At 33.1% G+C, this 20,286-nt stretch overlaps 1 protein-coding gene across 1 annotated transcript in view; it reads right to left on the reverse strand.

Moving 5' to 3' along the window:
* The window catches only part of LOC129233308 (eukaryotic translation initiation factor 3 subunit B-like), a gene marked incomplete at its 5' end in the record, with an annotated part of 57,103 nt that overhangs the window by 12,726 nt on the left and 24,091 nt on the right, over positions 1-20,286 (reverse strand). The window contains 7 exons of the mRNA XM_054867357.1: positions 1,939-2,077; positions 2,186-2,264; positions 2,343-2,465; positions 2,551-2,623; positions 15,811-16,045; positions 16,748-16,794; positions 16,870-16,936. Of these exons, the coding sequence (XP_054723332.1) occupies positions 1,939-2,077; positions 2,186-2,264; positions 2,343-2,465; positions 2,551-2,623; positions 15,811-16,045; positions 16,748-16,794; positions 16,870-16,936 (763 nt within the window). The remainder of the gene's footprint in view (positions 1-1,938; positions 2,078-2,185; positions 2,265-2,342; positions 2,466-2,550; positions 2,624-15,810; positions 16,046-16,747; positions 16,795-16,869; positions 16,937-20,286) is intronic.

The following is a 20,286-nucleotide window of genomic DNA, read 5'->3' on the forward strand; positions in this document are numbered from 1 at the left end:
TTTTGTGGCAAGGAAGCGGATGAAGAGGCTGAGAAGAACAAAACGCAGAATTATCGCAGAAAAATTTATCAAGTTTCCACACTTACATTTAAAGAATCCCTTTTAAAATTAGCTAAAGATCGTTCTGAGGTGTGTCAAAAGCTGCTCTTGCACGTTTTAATTTTGAGTATGATTTAGTCGCTTCTTTATGATTTTTCTTTCATTATTCTGCATTTTCTTCTTCTCAGCCTCCTCATCCGCTGTACAGCCCCAAAATAAGCAGTGTTTTTAAAAACAAAAGCTGGATTCAAATTCACTTAATCGCGCTACAGTACGAGGAGGACTTACTTTTGAAGTACTAGCTTCTTTATCCTCACGTTGCTGCAGATATTGAATTTTTCCGGGTGTATGATTTTCTGCAATCCATGCGAATTATAACGGACTTTTACTTCTTAAATAATCAGCATTCTTATAACTTCTCCCGAGACTTGCATCGATTAAAGTTGGCATTCCACAACTGCCCAGCACAATAGTTTCACCTTCAGTCAAAAGTTTATTGCAACTTTTCTTAAATATTGATCGGAACAAACAACAGTAGACGCTTGTGATAAATACGTTTATTCACTCGAACTGCACGTTTAACTCTAAAAGAAGCAGGTACGTCAGGGGTGCCCCCCCCCCCCCAGGAAAGGTCATGGCCCAGACTGCGCCATCGAAATTTTTAGGGGGATTGTTTTGAGGGGTATTTTTCATTTGGGGGGAGGCATGCTTTTGGGGGGATTTCCGCGAAAATGAGGGAGGTGCGCCTTTGCTCTTAGTGGGTTGGGCACCTCTGGGTACGTGAACGATGCCACACGGACTAGAATAGCCAAATGATATTCAAGGCCACGCGAGTAGAGGGGATTCTGTAAATGACTGGTTGTCTTTTGAGAGTACGCAATATCTGGGAAGGTTTGGTCTTGGAGAAAAAAATCATAAGGACCATTTTTATAGAGAATTTTGAGATCAACAACATTGGTCTGCGGTACTTTTCGATAAAACTTACCGTTTTTGAGAAAAATCCAAAAAACCTAAAATTTTGACCCTTGACCCCGAGTAACTTTTTTAGCGCACATGGGATCGATGGGGACTTTTGGCACTTTATTTGTAATGCTAAACCCAAGGTCTCTACAAAAATTTAGCTTTCCCAGAATTTTTGTTATTTCCATTGTTTAAATTGACCGGACTACTTGACGGCGGGAGCTTTTCTTGTGAAGGACAGACAGTAGCACATCTACTCTAGATCTACATTCTAAATATTTTTTGCAAATGATTAAAATCCAAAAATTTACTCCAGATTAGTTGATTAAGGCAAAGAAATTCTAGATTAATACTTGAAATAACAGATTAATATTTGATCATATCAGTTGGTTATTATAAACATTAACTTAATTGTAGAGAATGCCTTTAATAATTCTAAATAATACTTCATATTACTTATTCTAAAGAAAAATTAGAAATGTGATTTTCTGGTACTACCAGTGCAAAGCAAAAGTAAAATCTTAATTGGTGTTACGTATTAATTTAAAAACACACAGTAAGCTGAAAATGTTGAAAAGTCTAAGAGTAGCGCAGGATATGGAGAATTATAAGATGTTATATGCATTTATTGAGCACTTAATGCTAAAACTCAACATACAGAGCAGCCGAAGCATTGGTACTCGTTGCTTCGGCCTAATTGCGCTTCGTGCCATCTTTAGTTGAAAGTGTTGACTCTAAACCTTGCAAAATATTACATTTTCTAGACATAATGTGTCTAGGATGATGTGTATGGCTTATTCTACAGCTGAGTTTTACATTAACAGCAAAGTTTTTTGACCAAAAACTTTCCTGTAAAAGCAAATTTCCTCAACGTAATAAAAGAGTGGAAAGAGGAAAAAAAAAGGAAGAATTGAAAAAGGTGAAAAAAAAGGTAGTTACTTTATGCATCCACCAGCTTATACCGGAGACCACGTATCGACCGGTTGGATCCCACTCGATGTCGGTAGCCATAAAATGTTCATTTTGTGCCATAATGGTAAAATCAGAAGTATCGATGAATTCCAAACTTCCACTCATTCTAAAATAGAAAAAAAAAGTAAAATGTTGTTTAAATTAGGAAATGCTAAGAGCATGCTCCAGAAATCTGTATTCATTAATTTATTACTAAACAACAATAGTTACTCACGTCCTTAATCCTGCTAACACAATGAATTGACCATTAGGAGACCAAAAGAGGCGATTACACTGCTTTCTTTCAAACTTTTCTACAGATAAAAAATTATTGTAAAAGAATTCTTTTTTCAAAATCTTTTCATAACAAAGTCAAAACTTTAATAACTTACTCAATAAGCTAACAGTTCCACCTGGTTTTATTCCATAAAAACTAACATTTATATGAGGATTATCTCCATGAATGACAGCAAATTTATTTCCAACTGGCTCCCATGCAAAAGCTGTTATATTTTCTGAAAAAAACAGCAAATTCATATCAATATTTTTCTATCAGTTCCATCAAACCTAAGTACTTATTTAAAAATAAATGAAAATTACCTTTGATTTCTGCACTGTCAACAGGAATTTGTTTCTCACGCATATGAAATATTTCAAAATTATAATACATGCCCTAAAATAAAAATGTAAAAAAAAAAAAAAAATCATTTTCGTAATACACATTCCAACATAAATTCAAAGCAAACAAAATATTTTGAAAAATAATTTTAAGCAATAATTTCTCTTTAAAGAAAATCATGGTGCTATAAATGAAATCTCAATTTGAAAAAAAGAAAATGTTGATCACAGTCCTGGTTGTAATTAACTACAGTATGTTTTGCCCCTCAATAGTACATAATACATTCAATTTCTTATCAGGGTGGCGACAGAAACTGGAAAAAAAGTTCCCCGACTTTTCCCTGATTAAGTTCACCAAATTTCCCTGATTTACGTTACCAATGATAATAGTTTTCTTCCTTTGCCCTACCTGAAAAGCATTGCATATTAAATAAAATGCAGTGTTTAAAACGGTTTAAGCTGTTAATTAAAAATATATTTTGAAAAGATGTTCCTTTTTTTTTGGTAAAAATAATGTATTAAATTATCGACAGAGAAATATTGTAGGAAATCTAAGACAAATACTCTACTTCCAAGAACCAGTTAATAGAGGTGTAGACTGGTATTTTTCTTTGGTAGCCAGTGGCTACCAACACCAAAAACTTTGGTAGTCACTTCAAATTTTTGGTAGCCAAACATACACCCACACATATATATATATATACACAGAAAAGCACCGTTTATACATTTCTCTTTGATACGTTTTTTGAATTGGTCCCTGCAGAATCCAATACATTTTAATGCATATACCTATTGTACGTTTTTCCCCTTATACACTTTTTTCATACAGTCCCTTCAAAAACGTATAAACTCTGCTTCACTGTACATATATTTTATATATCTATGTATTAAAAATCTAAGCACAATAAAAATCAGTGCCAGTGAAGATTGGTAAGTATTTTCCTTCTCTCATTGAAGAAATCTGAGAATGATTTGGATTGAAATAGGATGGAGGAACACATTAAGTTAAAAATCTAATATTTGTTTGACCTACTGGTTTCACTTTTCATGGAATCCCCCTAGCCAACATATTTGCAAATCTAAATTTGTAGGACCAAATTTTAAAATTCAAAACCACATAATAAAAGCAAACTAGAAAAATATTTGTAGTTTGCGAACAAATGGTTATTTTAAAAGTCTGAATTAGAATTGAACTAATAATAAAGTAGCTATCCACTACTCTAGAAATCTGCCTATCAACATACGACATTTAGTATCGTTTATAGAAATAATACATTTCAAATTCAATAGCAAAAAAAATATGTTTAGATTTAATATTTTAGGATAAAATTAAATTGATTAAAATAAAGCCTGTAAAAATAAATATATAAACAGGATTTATTACTTTTTAGTTATTAAAATATAACTTTCAATTATCAAAACTTCTGAAGCATTTTAAAAATGCAAAAAGATTAGCAAAACTGGTGTGCAATGTCGGCACGTTTCCCGAAAATAATTGCATTTATTATTTATTAAAATAAAACTTAAAATAAGCCGACAACTTCCGACTGCCAAAAAAATCAAAATATGTTGGTACAAGATGCAAAAGGAAATCTAAAGCACAAGATGCAATTATCCTCAAAGTGCGATTCCAAAGTTAACATGGCTCCAAAAATAAATTCTTTTATTAAAATGGAACATGAAACAAGCTAATCTAAGGTAGCACACATCAAAATAACTTTTACTTATCAAAAATATGAAGACAATTGTACAAGATGCAAAAAGATTGAAAATTCAACCACGAGGTGCAGCTCCCCGCGAAGTGCGGTTACAAAGGAAGCATGGCTTCAAAAATAAATTCTTTTATAAAAATAGAACATAAAACAACTAATATAAGGTTGCATTTGTCTAAATAACTTTTGTCTGTCAAAAATATTAAGATATGTATAAGATGCAAAAGGATTTAAAACTCAACCACGTGGTTATAGTTATCCGCGAAGTACGATTACAAAGAAGCACGATTCCAAAAATAAATCAAGTCTTTAAAATAAACATAAAAATAAGCTAATTTAAGGCAGCCTGCGCCAAAATAACTTCCGATTATCAAAAATATTAAAATCTGTACAAGATCCAAAGGGATTGAAAACTCAACCACGAGGTGCAATTCCCCGCAAAGTACGATTACAAAGGAAGCGTGGCTTCAAAAATTAATTCTTTTATTAAAATGGAACATAGACCAAGCTAATCTAAGGTAGTACGTCAAAATAACTTTCATTTGTCAAAAATATTAAGAAATGAACAAGATGCAAAACTATTGAAAACTCAACCACGAGGTTCAGTTCCCCGCGAAGCACGATATGGCTCCCTAAATAAAAAGTCATGAAAATTAAACATTAAATAAGCTAATTTAACGCTGCATCTGTCAAAATATTTTCAGATTGAAAAAAAATTATATTATATTAAAATATTCGCAAGATGTAAAAGGAACAAGGGAAGCAGATTTTCGCGAAGCAAGTCGTGAAAAGTTTCATGACACCGGTGTAAGTCGGCCACTTTAAAGTAATTTGGTACTTCTAAAAATTGATTTTTAAATCGATAGCGTATTATACAGCAGAAAAATAATGTATTTGGTGCCATGTTTAGTTTGTCACACACGTTACAGTAATATTTCCAAAAAAAAAAAAATTTTTTTTTCTATAATAATGAAAAGTGAACTGACTTGATGCTGGTTGTCTTCGTTTTGAAGAACTGAAATAAAGTCTTGGGAGATGTATCCAATTTTATTCTCTTTGAGCTACCTCTACTCGTCATTTTCAACCTTTTAAAAAGTCATCAGAATTAGCTACGCCGCCGCATTTACGTTTCCCCTCCTCAGGCACCACAGCACCTTGATTGGGTTCGGGGATCATGTCTGCTGGACCGCGGGGGGGGGGGGGGGGGGGGGTCAGTTTTCACCCCCCTTCCCGAACAATGCTCTAAGCCCCGAACGCAGTGTAGGTGTAGCAAACGGGAAGTGGTCAACGAATCAGCGAGGAGAGGGGCAACATTTCAACTTTTCTTGAAGGTCAGTAAGTGACCTCACGTCTAGACGAGTGACTACCAACGCATGAAAAACTGGATCCGAAAGCACAGTGCAATCGATAACTTCAACTAGGGGGGATTTTTTTCCCCCTTTGGTCACCCGGTGGCGATCGGCGCTGAAATCTTTGGTAGCCATCGAAAATTTTTGGTCGCCAATTGGCGAGTGGCGACCGCTAATCTGCACCTCTACCAGTTAACATAAGAATTCTAAGAAATTATTAAAACCACTCTTGAAGACATATCTAATCTGATAAAACTAAAAAATTTAAATGGAGATATTCTTGAACTGAATTTTCAAGCAGTATAATTGTTGTTGCAAGAATAACAAGTGATAGTTAAAGTAGAAGATAGTAGAAGTAATGTAGTTTTACTTACGTAAATAATACTGCCGTGTGCAAGGCAAACGGCAGTATCTGCAGAAATTAGTTTTCGAGATATTTGAATAAATGTGTGGTGAATTCAGTACTAACAATAGAAAAATTTTGAAATTAGACGTTTTTTTCGCCTCTCTTTTTCAGCAGAAACCAAATAAGCGTGTTTGAACAATAAAAATAAAGTACAATAGATGACAAAAATGCAAAAAAAAAAAAAAAAAAAAATGCAGTTACTGCCTTTCACCTAAACACGGCAGAATAGACATATTTATAGAAAACAAATTGAAATCTTTCAACACCCAGTCATATAAAGCTATTCTCTAATCAAGAACTTAGGTTTTAATGAACCATTACAGCATTTTAACGATTAAAAAATAATAAAAATATTTACTGATGTACACAACTCAATTTCAAATGTTTTCATTAGTTGTCGAAAAAAATCTTAGATTACTTTCGTAACGAGCCACATTGATATGCGAAAACAATTACAGTTGGCTCTCTGTTTAACGACTTTCAAGGGACCACAAAAAATTGTCCTTAAATAGAAAGCTTTTAACACTTGAACCATCTGGGACCGTGAAAAGACGTCGTTAAATAGAGCGTCGTTAAACAGAGAGCCAACTGTATTAATTTCAAAATGTATATGAAAATGGTTTTAAAATAAAAGTTTTAAAATCTGAAAAAAAAAAAAAAAAACCCTTCGTATAATTTGAAGTGACAGCGAGTAATACCATGGCGAAAAACAAATTTAATTTTCAGTCAAAATTCAATTTTAGCAATTAAATTAAAAACGCCAAGTGATAACTTTTAAGGTATTTTCAGCACTAATTTAAAAAACAAAGATTTTTTCTTGGAATCATGATAACAGTATACTAATCACTTCAAGATAATGAGTAAAGGCAAGGAAGCAAAGTCATCAATAACAGCTTCCTCTTTGCCTGTAGGGTTGTTTATTTTACGTAGCATGGAATGCATGGAAGAAAAATTCAAGCTAGGTAAAATAAACAACTTTTCAGACACAGAAGCAATCTTAGGAAGCTCATCCTAAGATTGAACACTTTGACCTTGAGGAAAAAAGATGCATAAATATGCGGCAATGCAATATCACACCTCATTAATTTTACTTTTTAAAACCAAACAGGCGCAAAATTAGTAAGGAATCAAAGTACTTCATTTTGCAAGAGAAAAAACAATTTTTTTTGCTTCATTAGTTCAATTTTCCCTGAATTTTTGTTATTTTTTCAAAATTCCCCGATATTTCTCTGAGTGATCAAGTTCCCTGACTTTTCCCTGATCTGTCGCCCACCCTGTTTATGCTATCCTGATTTCAATAAAAATTCTTGTATAATTTCCAAGGTTAGAAACAGTATAACCAATAGGATTTTACAAAAAAAAAAAATGCCTACTTATAGGATTTAATTTGTTTTTAAGAAACTTAAAATGCATTCACAAATTGACTATATTTACTACACAACAGCCAATCAACATATTTTTTTAACATGTATTTTGAATTTTAATAGTATTTATAATTACTTACATCTAAATACAGCACCTATTGAGAAATAAATACCTTTTTGCTGAGAAATAACATTAAAACCCAACGTTGTTTAGAACAAATAAACAGGTGATCAGTATATTCGTGCTAAACAACGTTGGATATTTCCTGTTACATCACCTATGTCTACTCATTTCCAAAATCTGAACAGAACAGGAAAAAAATATAGTACAAAGATTTTAAATAATAAAAAAAAACTATTTTATATTCTAGATACTACAACTGATCAAAACATTATTCAAATCTCTTGTTAAAGTCATACAGTAAAACCTCAATAAATAGTCAACCGTTTAAGTAGTCACTCCACTTAAGTCGTCGTTTTCCTTTGGTCCCGACAAGGGGTATACGCCCAAAATGTCGCGGGCCAAAATGTCGCGGCCAAAATGTCGCTGTCCCAAAATGTCGCCGTCCCAAAATGTCGCCGGTCCAAAATGTCGCCGTCCCAAAATGTCGCCGTCCCAAAATGTCGCCGTCCCAAAATGTCGCCGGTCCAAAATGTCGCCGGTCCAAAATGTCGCCGTCCCAAAATGTCGCCGTCCCAAAATGTCGCCAGTCCAAAATGTCGCCGGTCCAAAATGTCGCCGGTCCAAAATGTCGCCGGTCCAAAATGTCGCCGTCCCAAAATGTCGCCGGTCCAAAATGTCGCCGGTCCAAAATGTCGCCGTCCCAAAATGTCGCCGGCCCAAAATATCGCCGGTTCAAAATGTCGCCGGTCCAAAATGTCGCCGGCCCAAAATTCGCTAGTTCAATTGGTATGAAAAATTTAAATGTACGTCGACGCTTTTCAGCATAAAAGTTGCGAAAGAATATTAATTGCCTTTCAAAGTAAGTTCCTTCAAAAATTCCAAACGTTTTCTCCTGTCTTAATTCGTAAGCATCAGATTAATTCCAGAAAATTAATAGTTTTCAGAAAAATGTACGTTTTTCTGTATACTATTAAGAACATAAACATGCGAAAGGCTGCTGCAACGGATTTCTCTTTCTCGCTTAATCTGATTAATAATAATACTCAAGATGTAAAGCAAAGGATCAAGATGTAACGCAAGGATTCAGACAAAAAATTGGTATGGAAGTAAAACTAAACTGTTCTAAAGGCGAATGAAAGAATAGTGAGGCGCTATGTGAATATGGCAAGAGAATAGGCGGTTTATTTTTCGGCGTAATGAAGTAAAAACAAATAACTCCTTCACTCTAGCATATTATTACCTTAGCGACAAGTCAGTAATTTAGGGGATCAGGCGGAATGGCCCCCGACTTTGAATTTTTTTTATATATACAAGTGGAAGTGCTTTTTATAGCAATCCTATGAAATTTGCATTGGTTATATGCCCGTTATCCTCCCTCTCCCCTTTCACTAGAAAAATTCGAAATCACGGGCCAGGGTGGAAATCAAGTAGAAAGGTATCTTAATGAAATTTAATTTTCTCATAGATTTTTTAACATCACCCTAAGAACTGTAAAAAAAAAAAAAAAAAACTGTACGTTTTCAGTGAGATATACGTTGGTTAAAGTAAAGTAAGATCAAAACTGTTCTGAGACTTTTTCTGGAAATGAAACTGAAGAAGTTTAACAAGACTGCTCGAGACCTTCCTCTGAGAGGACATTTGTATGTCCTTTGCGACCGGGATTTTGGGACAGCAAAACAAATGTTTAACAGAGATGACAGATTATTGCCGTGGAAACTCTGTCTTATGAGTAAAATTCTGAAATTACGTCGAAACCTTCACCATCAAATCTTTTGAAATCAATGAAACCCGTAATTGCTAAAACAGGTGTCTTTCATTCAGATTTTTGAAAACGACTCTACGCGATGACAAATATTTTCAATTCTCAACATTCATGAAATTTATATATTCGATAGAACATCAAGGGGGACAATTTCAGAACAGCTATTTTATTAGAGGTTTTTCAAGAGGATACTTTCATGCTTGCGAAGTAGCGCTTGTCAGCTGAATCACATTTTCCAATTTTAAATAGAAAAGAAAAAATTTCACAATGTAGGGTGAAATAACTGATATCAATGAGATTATTCAGATCAATTTTGACCTAGACTTATTTTTAAAATGAGTTTCAAAAAGTAATAGTCTAGCTCAATATAGCTTGGTAATTCAGAAAGAAAAGAATACTGATAATAATAATAATAAACAAATAAGTTTTCCCCTCTCAGAAAAAAATGCTGTTTTAATTATTGAATTTTTACTACGCAAATTGTATAAGAATGCAAACTCAGTTTTTATTTAACACCCACGCTAGTTAAAGTGCTACAAAAATGAGAGGAATACACGGCTAATTTAGATTTTATTGATATCTTGCTCAACCTCTCATATTTAAATTCAGTATATTTTTCATTGTTTATTTAATTACACTGACTCACGTAAACGATTACGAAACTCAACTTAGAACGAAAATAAGGCTTGTTTTCGTTTAATTTCACTTGCATACTACATTTTTGTATGAATCCTCGCATTACTTCTTGAGATATAGCAGTCACATAAAACGATTAAAAATATTCGGTGATCCATCCTTTTGGGATGACTGAAGCCAAAAATAAATTAGCAACTCGCCCTTTAAGATATACCTGTAGACCAAATTTTGTCTTAACCCTTGTACAGTAGACCCTCGTTTTACGCGGGTGTTATGTTCCACGGAAATGCTGCGTAAATCGAAACCGCGTAAATTGAGACCTAATATCAAAAATAGGGAATGGGTTCAAAATAGGGATTAGGTTCCGTAGATAAAAAAATACTTCATTCTAGTGATGACTAATTGTATGAAAAGTTTAATGTGTACTTATCTCGATTTTTATGCATAATATGCATAAAGAAAACAAACTAATTTCGTGTTCTGTTTATGAAGAAGAGCTGGCTATGATAGTCTTTTGGTAGTCATTAAGAATTTTTCCTCTAATTCTTTGCTGAGCATTAACGCATCCATGACCACTTGCGTCATTTCCTAGATAAAATCTTCCTTTACTAACAAATCAGAAAGAAGATTATTTCTATTGTCTACGAATGGTTCAAAATTTTCAATGTGAGCGTTTTTGGTTGTGTGTCACCGGAGTCGGTATCCTCGTTGGTTTTGACCTCCTTTGTCACTCCTAAAAGCTCTTCTTCCAGTGAGTTCTGAACTGTGTGAGTTTAATCACTTTACTTCTATAATGGAAAAAGCTCTGGAACCAATCGCATAAAATGTCTCCAAGGACCCAAGTTCGATTATTAGCACGCCAAAATGCAGTTAGTTACGAGTAATCTGCAATCTATAGGAGCTTGGGTTTTGAAAGAGAGGAAAATGTTACCTGTTTGCATTGCCGCATCAGCGTAAAACCGAAACTCATCTGCGTAAATAAAATAAAGGTGTCAAATCTTCAACCGCGTATAATCGAAACCGCGTAAAATAAACCTGCTGAAAACGAGGGTCTACTGTATTACTTTTTGAGATATATCAGTCACAGATTAAAAAAAAGAAAGGAAAAAAAAACATTCGATTGCTCCACCCTCTGGTGTTATTGGCCCCAAAATCTGTCCCCCTGCTGCTTCCTAACATTTTATTTGATTCCGTTCATCATTTTTTGAGCAATGACAGTCACGCATATCGATGAAAACGTTCAGTTACTCCACTATCTTGAACGAAAATACGCAAAAAAACCACGCAGCCCTAAATCATATATGGGTACTTGCGGGTATCGTTCGAATTCTTACCACAGGTTTTGACGTAGAATGGCCCCAAAAAATCGGTCACATACAAACGCACACTATTCTTGAAGAAAAGTTTTAAAAAATTTATCGAACGTCAGAACTGAACGCCGTCAGAACGTTTTACAGTTGGTAGATAGCGAGTCACAAGAAATAAGATAACGTAACACTTGTATTCTATTTGTTTGCTGAAAAACAGCCGAGAGTTGTGAATCAAAACGGAATAATCTTTTTAGAATTCATCAAGAAACTCAGTTAGTTCAGTCCCATTTTTAACGAAGGCATTCATTAAAGGCAGTAATCATTAATTCTGCAAATTTGGTGTTAAACAGCATTTTTGTACATTTGCATTTTTCTTACCAACTGAATGAGCGAATTTTGGTTCTACGACATTTTGGCCAGGCGACATTTTGGCCCGGCGACATTTTGGCCCGGCGACATTTTGGATAGGTGACATTTTGGACAGGCGACATTTTGGCCCGGCGACATTTTGGCCCGGCGACATTTTGAGCCGGCGACATTTTGGATCGGCGACATTTTGGACAGGCGACATTTTGGCCCGGCGACATTTTGGACCGGCGACATTTCGGCCCGGCGACATTTTGGGCCGGCGACATTTTGGATCGGCGACATTTTGGACAAGCGACATTTTGGACCGGCGACATTTTGGATTGGCGACATTTTGGACAAGCGACATTTCGGCCCGGCGACATTTTGGACCGGCGACATTTTGTCCCGCGACATTTCGGTGGCGACATTTTGACCCCAAACCCGACAAGGTCTAATTCACAGTAATGTAAAATGATCCTCTTTTACTGGTCACCAAATTTAATTTTACCCCTGTTATTTAGTCACTCAAAAATTGTTTTCTAAAATTCTCTTTTCTTATCAGATCTTAGAAACTAGCATTAGACTTAGAATGCTGTGTGATAGTCATTTTTCCTTGAAATCTCGCTTCTCACTTCTGGTCATTAAAAGCATATTTCTTGCTGTGACTCTGTCTAGTACCAATCATATGAATCAAACTCCATCCAGCAAGGCACAGGGTTCATACCCTTTTGGTTAAAAAAAATTCCCTGACTTTTCCAGGTTTTCCAGGTTGTTTTTTAGAAAATTCTAGGTTACTCGCTTTATTCAAAATTTATGTTTAAATAGTAATATTTTCAAAATAATTAAAATTGTTTAAAGTAGCAATGCAGAAGAACTGAAACTTCTCCCCTTAGATTTAAAAAAAAAAAAAACTTGGAATTTTTTTTTCCCTTTGTTTTCTCTGTCAAAATTTTAAGTTTTTTTAAAATATTTTGTTCAAAATTGTTTTAATTTGTTTACTATTTGTTGAAAACAGAATACTTTCAACTTATTTTAGCGTTTCTTTGATGTCACGCGTAATATTATAGCGTTTTGCTGTAGTCCTGCAGCAACCTTTTAGCATCCGCTTTTGGTTTACAATACTTCTTTTTATTTTCTTATTAGTAGGTTCAAAGCTAAATTTCAGTATAAATATGATTAACTTGTTGCATCGATCGGCATACCATGTAATGCATAGTAACAAAAATCAACATCCGCCAATCATAGGCCAATGCAAATAATCTTTTTTTTTTTTTTTTTTCACATATTAAAGGACGCTTACATTAAAATTTCAAATTTTCTTTTCCAGAAAGTAATAGTTAATTTTCAAAAATTCATAACTTATTGCATATTTTAATGTTATTTTCAATAGTTCACATTGATATAAACATCCAATTCTGTTTCTGGAATTTTAAGTCTACTTCCATTGTGCAAACGATCAAATATGGCGACAAAGTGAAAAATTTAAAATAATAAGTAGATTTTTGGATTTGTAGTATAAAAGTAGTAATAAATAATCAATAATCCTTAAAAAACTACAATAAAAGCAAAATAGTCAGTATTTAGCACATAAGAGTCTAAATCAATTAAAACAAAAAAATGTTATGAAGATTAAATTTTGCATTTATCCAGAAAATAATTACAAATTATCTGGAAAAAAAAAGGCACAATTTGTGTTGTTTTCAATAGTTTGCACTGCAATTAACATCCAGTGCCGTTTTCGGGAACTTAGGCACTTAAAAAGTCTTGTGAACTTCCATCTTAGGAATGACCAAATATGGCGGCTTTGCCCAAAAATAATAAATAACTTTTTTAATTTGTTGCATGAAGACAATTAAAAAATAATAAATCTTCATGAAACTATAATTCATTGAAAAGTTTTTATCACATTTGCGTCCAAGGCAGTGAGGATATAATCTTATACTTCTGTTTTAAGAACAAAATTTTTCATTTCTCAAGAAAATTTTAAATAATAATAATAATAGAAAAACAATTTGCAGACCATTTTTTGTTATTTTCATCAAGTTTCAATTAAAGAAAACATCCAATTCTGCTTTGTTTTTAGAAACTTAGACATTTTAGGATCGTATCTACTTCCATCTTGTGAATGACCAAAGATGGCGACTACGTTTCACACGTAGCTGAAATGATTTTCCGATCAAAAAAAAAAAAAAAAAAAAACGATTTTCCCCGATCGACCCTCCCATCTACAGGTTGTGCTTCCGAAGCAGTAAATTGTCTTCTCTCCTGCTGAGTTTGTACATAATTCCTGTTCACCTGATTTTTTTTTTTTTTTCTCTTGGGAACTACTGAGAGCCAAAAATGGCGGCTGCTGATGATTTTTTGGGTCGCCACTTTTTTTATTGCTTTTAAATTGTTACAATTTTTTTTAATACATCGATAAAAATGAAGATTAGATCTCATAAAACAAAATTCCCTGGGTAAAAATTGGGAAAAGAAAAATTTTGGGGACACATTTGGAAAATTCCCTGACATTTTTGACTATGTTATTTTCCCTGATAATTCCAGATTTTCCCGGAGCGTACGAACCCTGAAACGAACAGAATGGTTGTGGCAACCCATCTAAAAGTTTAGGCAGTAAAAAGAAATGCGTTCCCCTCACTGACTCCATGTAAGGAAATCTTCGCTCTTTTGGAGCATTTTTCGTTGTGAAAAAAAAACGTTCATTTTTCGATTGCAGTTTTTAAGTGCCAGCGTCGGTTTAGATAAAAATTTACAATTTTTTTCGTGAAATCACAATAAAAACGAAGACTAGATCTCATGGTACTTAATTCCTTGGGAAAAAAATGGAAAAAAAAATTTTTGGAGGACAAAATTTGAAAACTCCCCGACTTTTCCCTGACATTTTTGACAGTGTCATTTTCCCTGACAATTCCCGGTTTTCCCGGAGCGTACGAACCCTGAGGCAGACAAAATTTTAATACCTGGAGAACGTTTGTCAGTATTTAACATTCGTTATAGGTACAACAGACGCAGAATTTAAAGCTTGAAGCACGTTAAAAGAGTTATTTTCAGTAAGCAACAACTTCAATCAACACTGATGGATTATTTTAATGAACAGTAAGTACATTAAAATGAGTTATTATGATTAAGTAATGTATAAGTAAAAGAAAATAAAACTAGGTAACTATAATGAGCGTTTTTTCCTTCTTTTTAAAGTTTCCATTAATTTATAGACATAGATTACACAAGCTTTTGGTTTTCTCACTGATTTTTACAGCTATTCATGAAAGTACTTAAGAGAAGTTTTTTTTCCTTCCTTATTTCCCACTCCACATAAGAGGTCAAAATTTTTTGGTCCCTCGAGTGACGACTTAACGAGGTTTTACTGTATATCTAATTTTCTGAAAGTTTGTAGATTGTACACTAAAATTCATACTATTCAAAAAGCTTAGTCTGACTCATTTTCTGCATCTCAGGGGACATACCAAATCAACAGAATAAACATGAAATAGTTTTCTACGTAATTTTTCCTACAGATTTTCTGTATGTAAAAAAGAAATCTAGAACATTTTTACTAATTCAAGTATTTCTCGTATTAATAGATACCTTGGTAAAGACATTGAGTTTAACTTTTTAAAGAAAAACTTTTAATTTAAAAAACTTATTCTTAAACTTTTAATAAGGACTGAACTAAAATATTAGTCAGCATCAAGATGTATCAATATAACACAAAATCAAGAAGTACTTGCACAGTTATATGCCGTACCACCTGTCACATTTTAAGCTTGCTTGTAAGTATGCAATGTGACAAGGCCATATCCGGGGGGGGGGGGGGGATCCCCCCCCCAAAAAAAATTGGTTTGACATTTAAATGTTCGTTTATATTCAAAATTTTCCAAAAAATATTGTTACAAAACTCAAATGTTTTTTATATGTATATTAATTGCATAAAACGCTTTCATAATAGATAACCCAACGACATGAACATTAGCACAAATAGGGCAAAGCTCTGCATGAAAGTTTTTAAACCCTCCTTTAAATAATTTTCTGGTTACGGCCCTTCAATGTGATAAATCATTGATTGCTATCTTGGCAGCAAGATGGCTGCCTGTTCAAGCAACAGTAAATTCAGTTTGTTTCAGTACATTCTGCTCAAGTAGTCTCCCCGAACTCTTAGTTCTCACAATAAAACATAAGTTAAATTGTTAATAAGAGAAATGCTTACAATAGGCAAAAAAAAAATACTTACACTGTACTTCCATTCATTTTTTTCTTTTTTCGCTTTGGTATACCTATCAACTTTTACACATAAATAACCTCCCGATTTCTGCCAATGCATCATACAATCAGCTACACTGAAAAGATTTTTTGCTCTAAGTTCAGTTCTACTTGGAATTTCAAGCAATGTGACTCTGGCAGGCACATCCTTTTCTTCAGCAACCCAATATGCAACAATATTTTGAGTAGGAGACCATGAAAAATTTCTGAAAGGGAAAATTTTCACATTAACTTAAAAAATTGTTCAATAACAATTAGGATCTTCAAAGCACAAGTTTTGAACAAACATAGAATCTTTAGAAACACATTATCAGTCTAGATGCATGATCTAGATATACAAAACTGTGTCCATGAAGGAGGTCCTTTGATGCTCCGGTATTTATAAGGGAGGGAGCGGGAGATTGTAAAAAATTAGATGAGGTCTAAACTTAAATTTTGATGGGAAATTTTATACTTTTTTTCCCTCTCTCTCTTTCATTTAAGCTTGATTGCTGAACATGCCTCACTAGACAACTTTTATTTTCGAGGCAGACCTGCAATACCGGATGATGTAGCTAGCCTATTTATATGTAATGGATAATACATATTGGCTCTTCTGAGGTTTTTTAACAATAAAAAGTAAAGTAAGTATTTTTTAGGACTTTCTAAGAACCAAGGGAACAGTATCAAGACATTTGTATGTTTTGTAGAGCATGTAACAAATGCAACGCACATAAAAAAATTAATATATTCGTAAATTTTAATGAAAAAAATCCAGTTTAACTTTTTAAATTACTTTTAGAAAAAAGTCAATGTTTAGAAACTTCACTGCAAAGATTTTTTTTTCTTTTTTTATCAGATAGAAAAAAAATAAAAGTTATCAAATTATTAAGTAAAGAAAAATAAGTGTTAAAAAAACAAGCACTTACTTGATTCCAGAAATTTTAATGCTTTTTTTCCCCAGCAAACCAAAAGACTAAATAGAAGAAATAAAATTAATATGAAACAACAAAAGTTTAAAACTGTAGAAACTTTTAAAAACAGAACTTACAGGGGTCTCATATATGCTAAGCATATCTTTACCAACTTTAGCAAAGTATTTATCATCGTGACTCCACCTGAAAAAAAAAAGAGAGATCACAAAATGATCTTAATTTTAATTTTGTCCTAAGTGAGAGTTTAACACTGGATTATACATATTTTATTTATTAAAAACATACATTTCAATAACACAAAACAGAAAAATGTTGTAAATATCATCTCAAACAAAGCAATAAAGAAATGTAGTTCAAACTTGATTTTCAGTATTGATGCATAACAGATTGTACTGAAATAAATTTGTCTCAAAATGATCATATGCACAAGATCACAACAAATATTTGACTTAACATTCAAGTGGAATCAAACCCTAGTAATATTATCAAGTAGTTAATATTAGCAACTCGGAATATCTGAATTTTGATTTCAAGTTGAGTATTTTTTCCTCAAAAATATCTCATAAACCATTTTTTATAGTACAGTCGAACCTTGTAAAGGTGAAATTAATTAACATGAAATATTGCTTTTAATGAGATACTTCTTTGCTCTCGTGAGTTAACTATGACTTAATAATTTATTGGATAAGTAGGGCTAAGAAAACGTTTTCAAATTTTACATGCCTTGCCGTTCATGTTAGTCTACAAGATACATGCCCGAATTTTTACATGCAAAGTTTTCCTTATTGTTTATCAATAAAAGCATTTGAATTTGTCGTACAGCATTAATCAAACGAATTGTTTTTACATAAATCATAAAAAAATAAATAAAATAGTTTGAATAAATAGAACATAATAAGCCATCATTAAATTTAACAAAATTTAAATTATATAACGGGAAGGATCGCTTCCACACAAATCGGAAACAGCAAACCATCTTAGCAGTAGGGCTTGAAATAAATGTTGAGCTTCAAGTAAGGATACCGTAATTTTTCAATAAAATACGAAATAAAATTTTAGGAAAAAATATTTGAGCAAAAAATTACATGCCTGCGGACATGTAAGGGTAAAAGATTTATGCCCAATCAGAATTTTTACATACCCTAGGCATGTCGGGCAGTATAATTTTTAAATCCTGGGATAAGATGAAATTCAATTAACAGGAAATAACTTTCACGGTCCAGTGAACTTTGGGTTAACGAGGTTCGACTGTGTGTATATACATTAGGGTGGGTCGAAAAACTGTTTTTTAATCAACTTCTAATAGCACGGAAAACTTGCCCATAGGCATCCTAATAACGGGGAAAAAAATTATAAACAATTTTTGAAACCGTGCAAGAGACCTCAAGTTGAGAAAAAATAGAAAAATCTGCAATTTTTTAAAAACATGTATTTTTTCAAATATTAATTGAAGGGCTTAGTGGATGAAGGTGTTAACTGACAAATCATTTGTTTTGAGAAAAACGCAGTCAAAGTTCAAAGGCTAGTATTTTTTATGCAACGGATAAAATGTTTCTCTTTTGGTAGCAAATGTTAGTTTTTTGTTTGAAATATCTATTATAAAATGATCAGCTGTGAAAACCATTAATTAATGAGTTTTTTATCACTTTTGTGCAGTTAACACCTTCATCCACTAAATTTCAGATCAAACTTTTCATACCATGTCAATGGATGATGGTAATAAAATACACTAACATCTATCGGAATCACATTTTTTGAATTATAAAATTAAGAAAACATCGCAATATTCTGAATTTAATAATCAAATAAAGTAAACAAACTTTTTTATAAGCTTTACTGTCATTTACATATCATTTCCATTTGTAACAGTGCTGTAAAACCATTGATGTTTCTCTGTAACAAACTTTTGTTGCTCTTTAAGATTTTGAGCTTTTTCCTTTGTTATAGTTCCTGTTTTACTCATTTTTCTAGGAAGACGAATACAAGTATTTAGTGGACTTGCTATTTTCTTGTTTCGTAGTAAATCTACTCTTTTAAATGATAAAGATTGATCATAACTTTCTTTGTATAGATAAGATTCATATTCTTCAACTCAAATCCATCTGATATCATCCCTAAACCTAATTTTCTCTTGTAGACAATTTTTCTTCTTGTTTGTCAAATTTAACATTGTTGCAAGCATTTCAGTATGGCGGAAATGGTTTGTCATATCAATCACTTTGTTTTTTCGAGATACACTCCGGATGATATCCCGATACTAGTCAGGTACATATATCGTTTCGTGTTTTCTAAGAACCTTCTCAATTCTTCCAAAATCCCGATCTGAATCTAGATATGTATGTCCCACTTCTGGAAATTTGTGGTCAATTGATTTGAAATAACCTTTCAACATAAGGAATTGATAGAGGCAGATTATTGCAGAGTTTTTGTTCTGACCAGCACTAGAGTCACTCCATACTATTAAACCGTCTTTTGTTTTCAGCTCATCATCTGTTTCTATTGCCGTTAAAATTGAACTACAGACTTCTGAGCTTCCTCGATGGGCAACGTCTTAAGTCCGTGTACAAAATGTGGCTTTGGCTACATTTTTATAAATTATATGTATTCCTAGATTGTAGAGCCACATCTGACGCAAGTAAAAGGCTTTGAAAGCAGCTTTGAAATTCTCTTCATGTTCTTCATCATTATTACCGGAATCACATGTGCTACATGTAGCGCTTCTTGGTTGTGAAAAGGACAAGTTAAATTCGCTATTAAAAATACTTCTGTATGTCCACTCTTTGATAAAAAAGGCTTCTTGTTGGTGAGTTTCGTTAAATCGTTCAATATATAAAGCATACATTTATGAGATACAAAGAAGAGGGGAAAGGTATTTTCTGTAAGGACAGCTGCACCTGGAATAATGTGAACTTTCTGCTGGGAAACTGTTTATATGCTACATTACATGCTAGCATGGAGACGCAATATTTTCATAATTATCTTCATTCTTGTGAAGTATGCTTTTGGCAATTTTGAACTAATAACTTTGCCCTTGACATTATTTCTCTTGACAAAATGTATCTTATATTAATTATCACAATAAAGCGCAAATGGCTATTACAAGAAAATAATAGCTAAATCACGTTCAGAAAGTAATGTAAGCAAACAGATCAGTCAGGAGGAATCAACTCAATAGCTGTTTGCTGCCATCGTTCGAACCAAAAACGGTGCTAACTCTATAAAAAACGGCGCACTCTAGTGGATGAAGGTGTTAACATACGTAAACACTTTTAACCACTAGAAAATTTACGGTTTTATTTTAGATAACACCTTTATCATCTAGAATCTCTAAAAATACACAGAATAGGACTTTCAATGCTAGCTTATATGAAATACAATCATTTAAAATTTTCATCCATCAACAAAACTCGTTTTTTTAAAAAATGTCAGTTAACACCTTTATCCATTGATCCCTTCAATTTACTTTATTCCTAATAGTGTCAAAAATACACTTTGTAGCTACTGTAATGTACATTAAAAACTTGGAGGCACAT

Source organism: Uloborus diversus, unplaced genomic scaffold (genome assembly GCF_026930045.1).
Source record: "Uloborus diversus isolate 005 unplaced genomic scaffold, Udiv.v.3.1 scaffold_324, whole genome shotgun sequence".
Taxonomy (NCBI): domain Eukaryota; kingdom Metazoa; phylum Arthropoda; class Arachnida; order Araneae; family Uloboridae; genus Uloborus; species Uloborus diversus.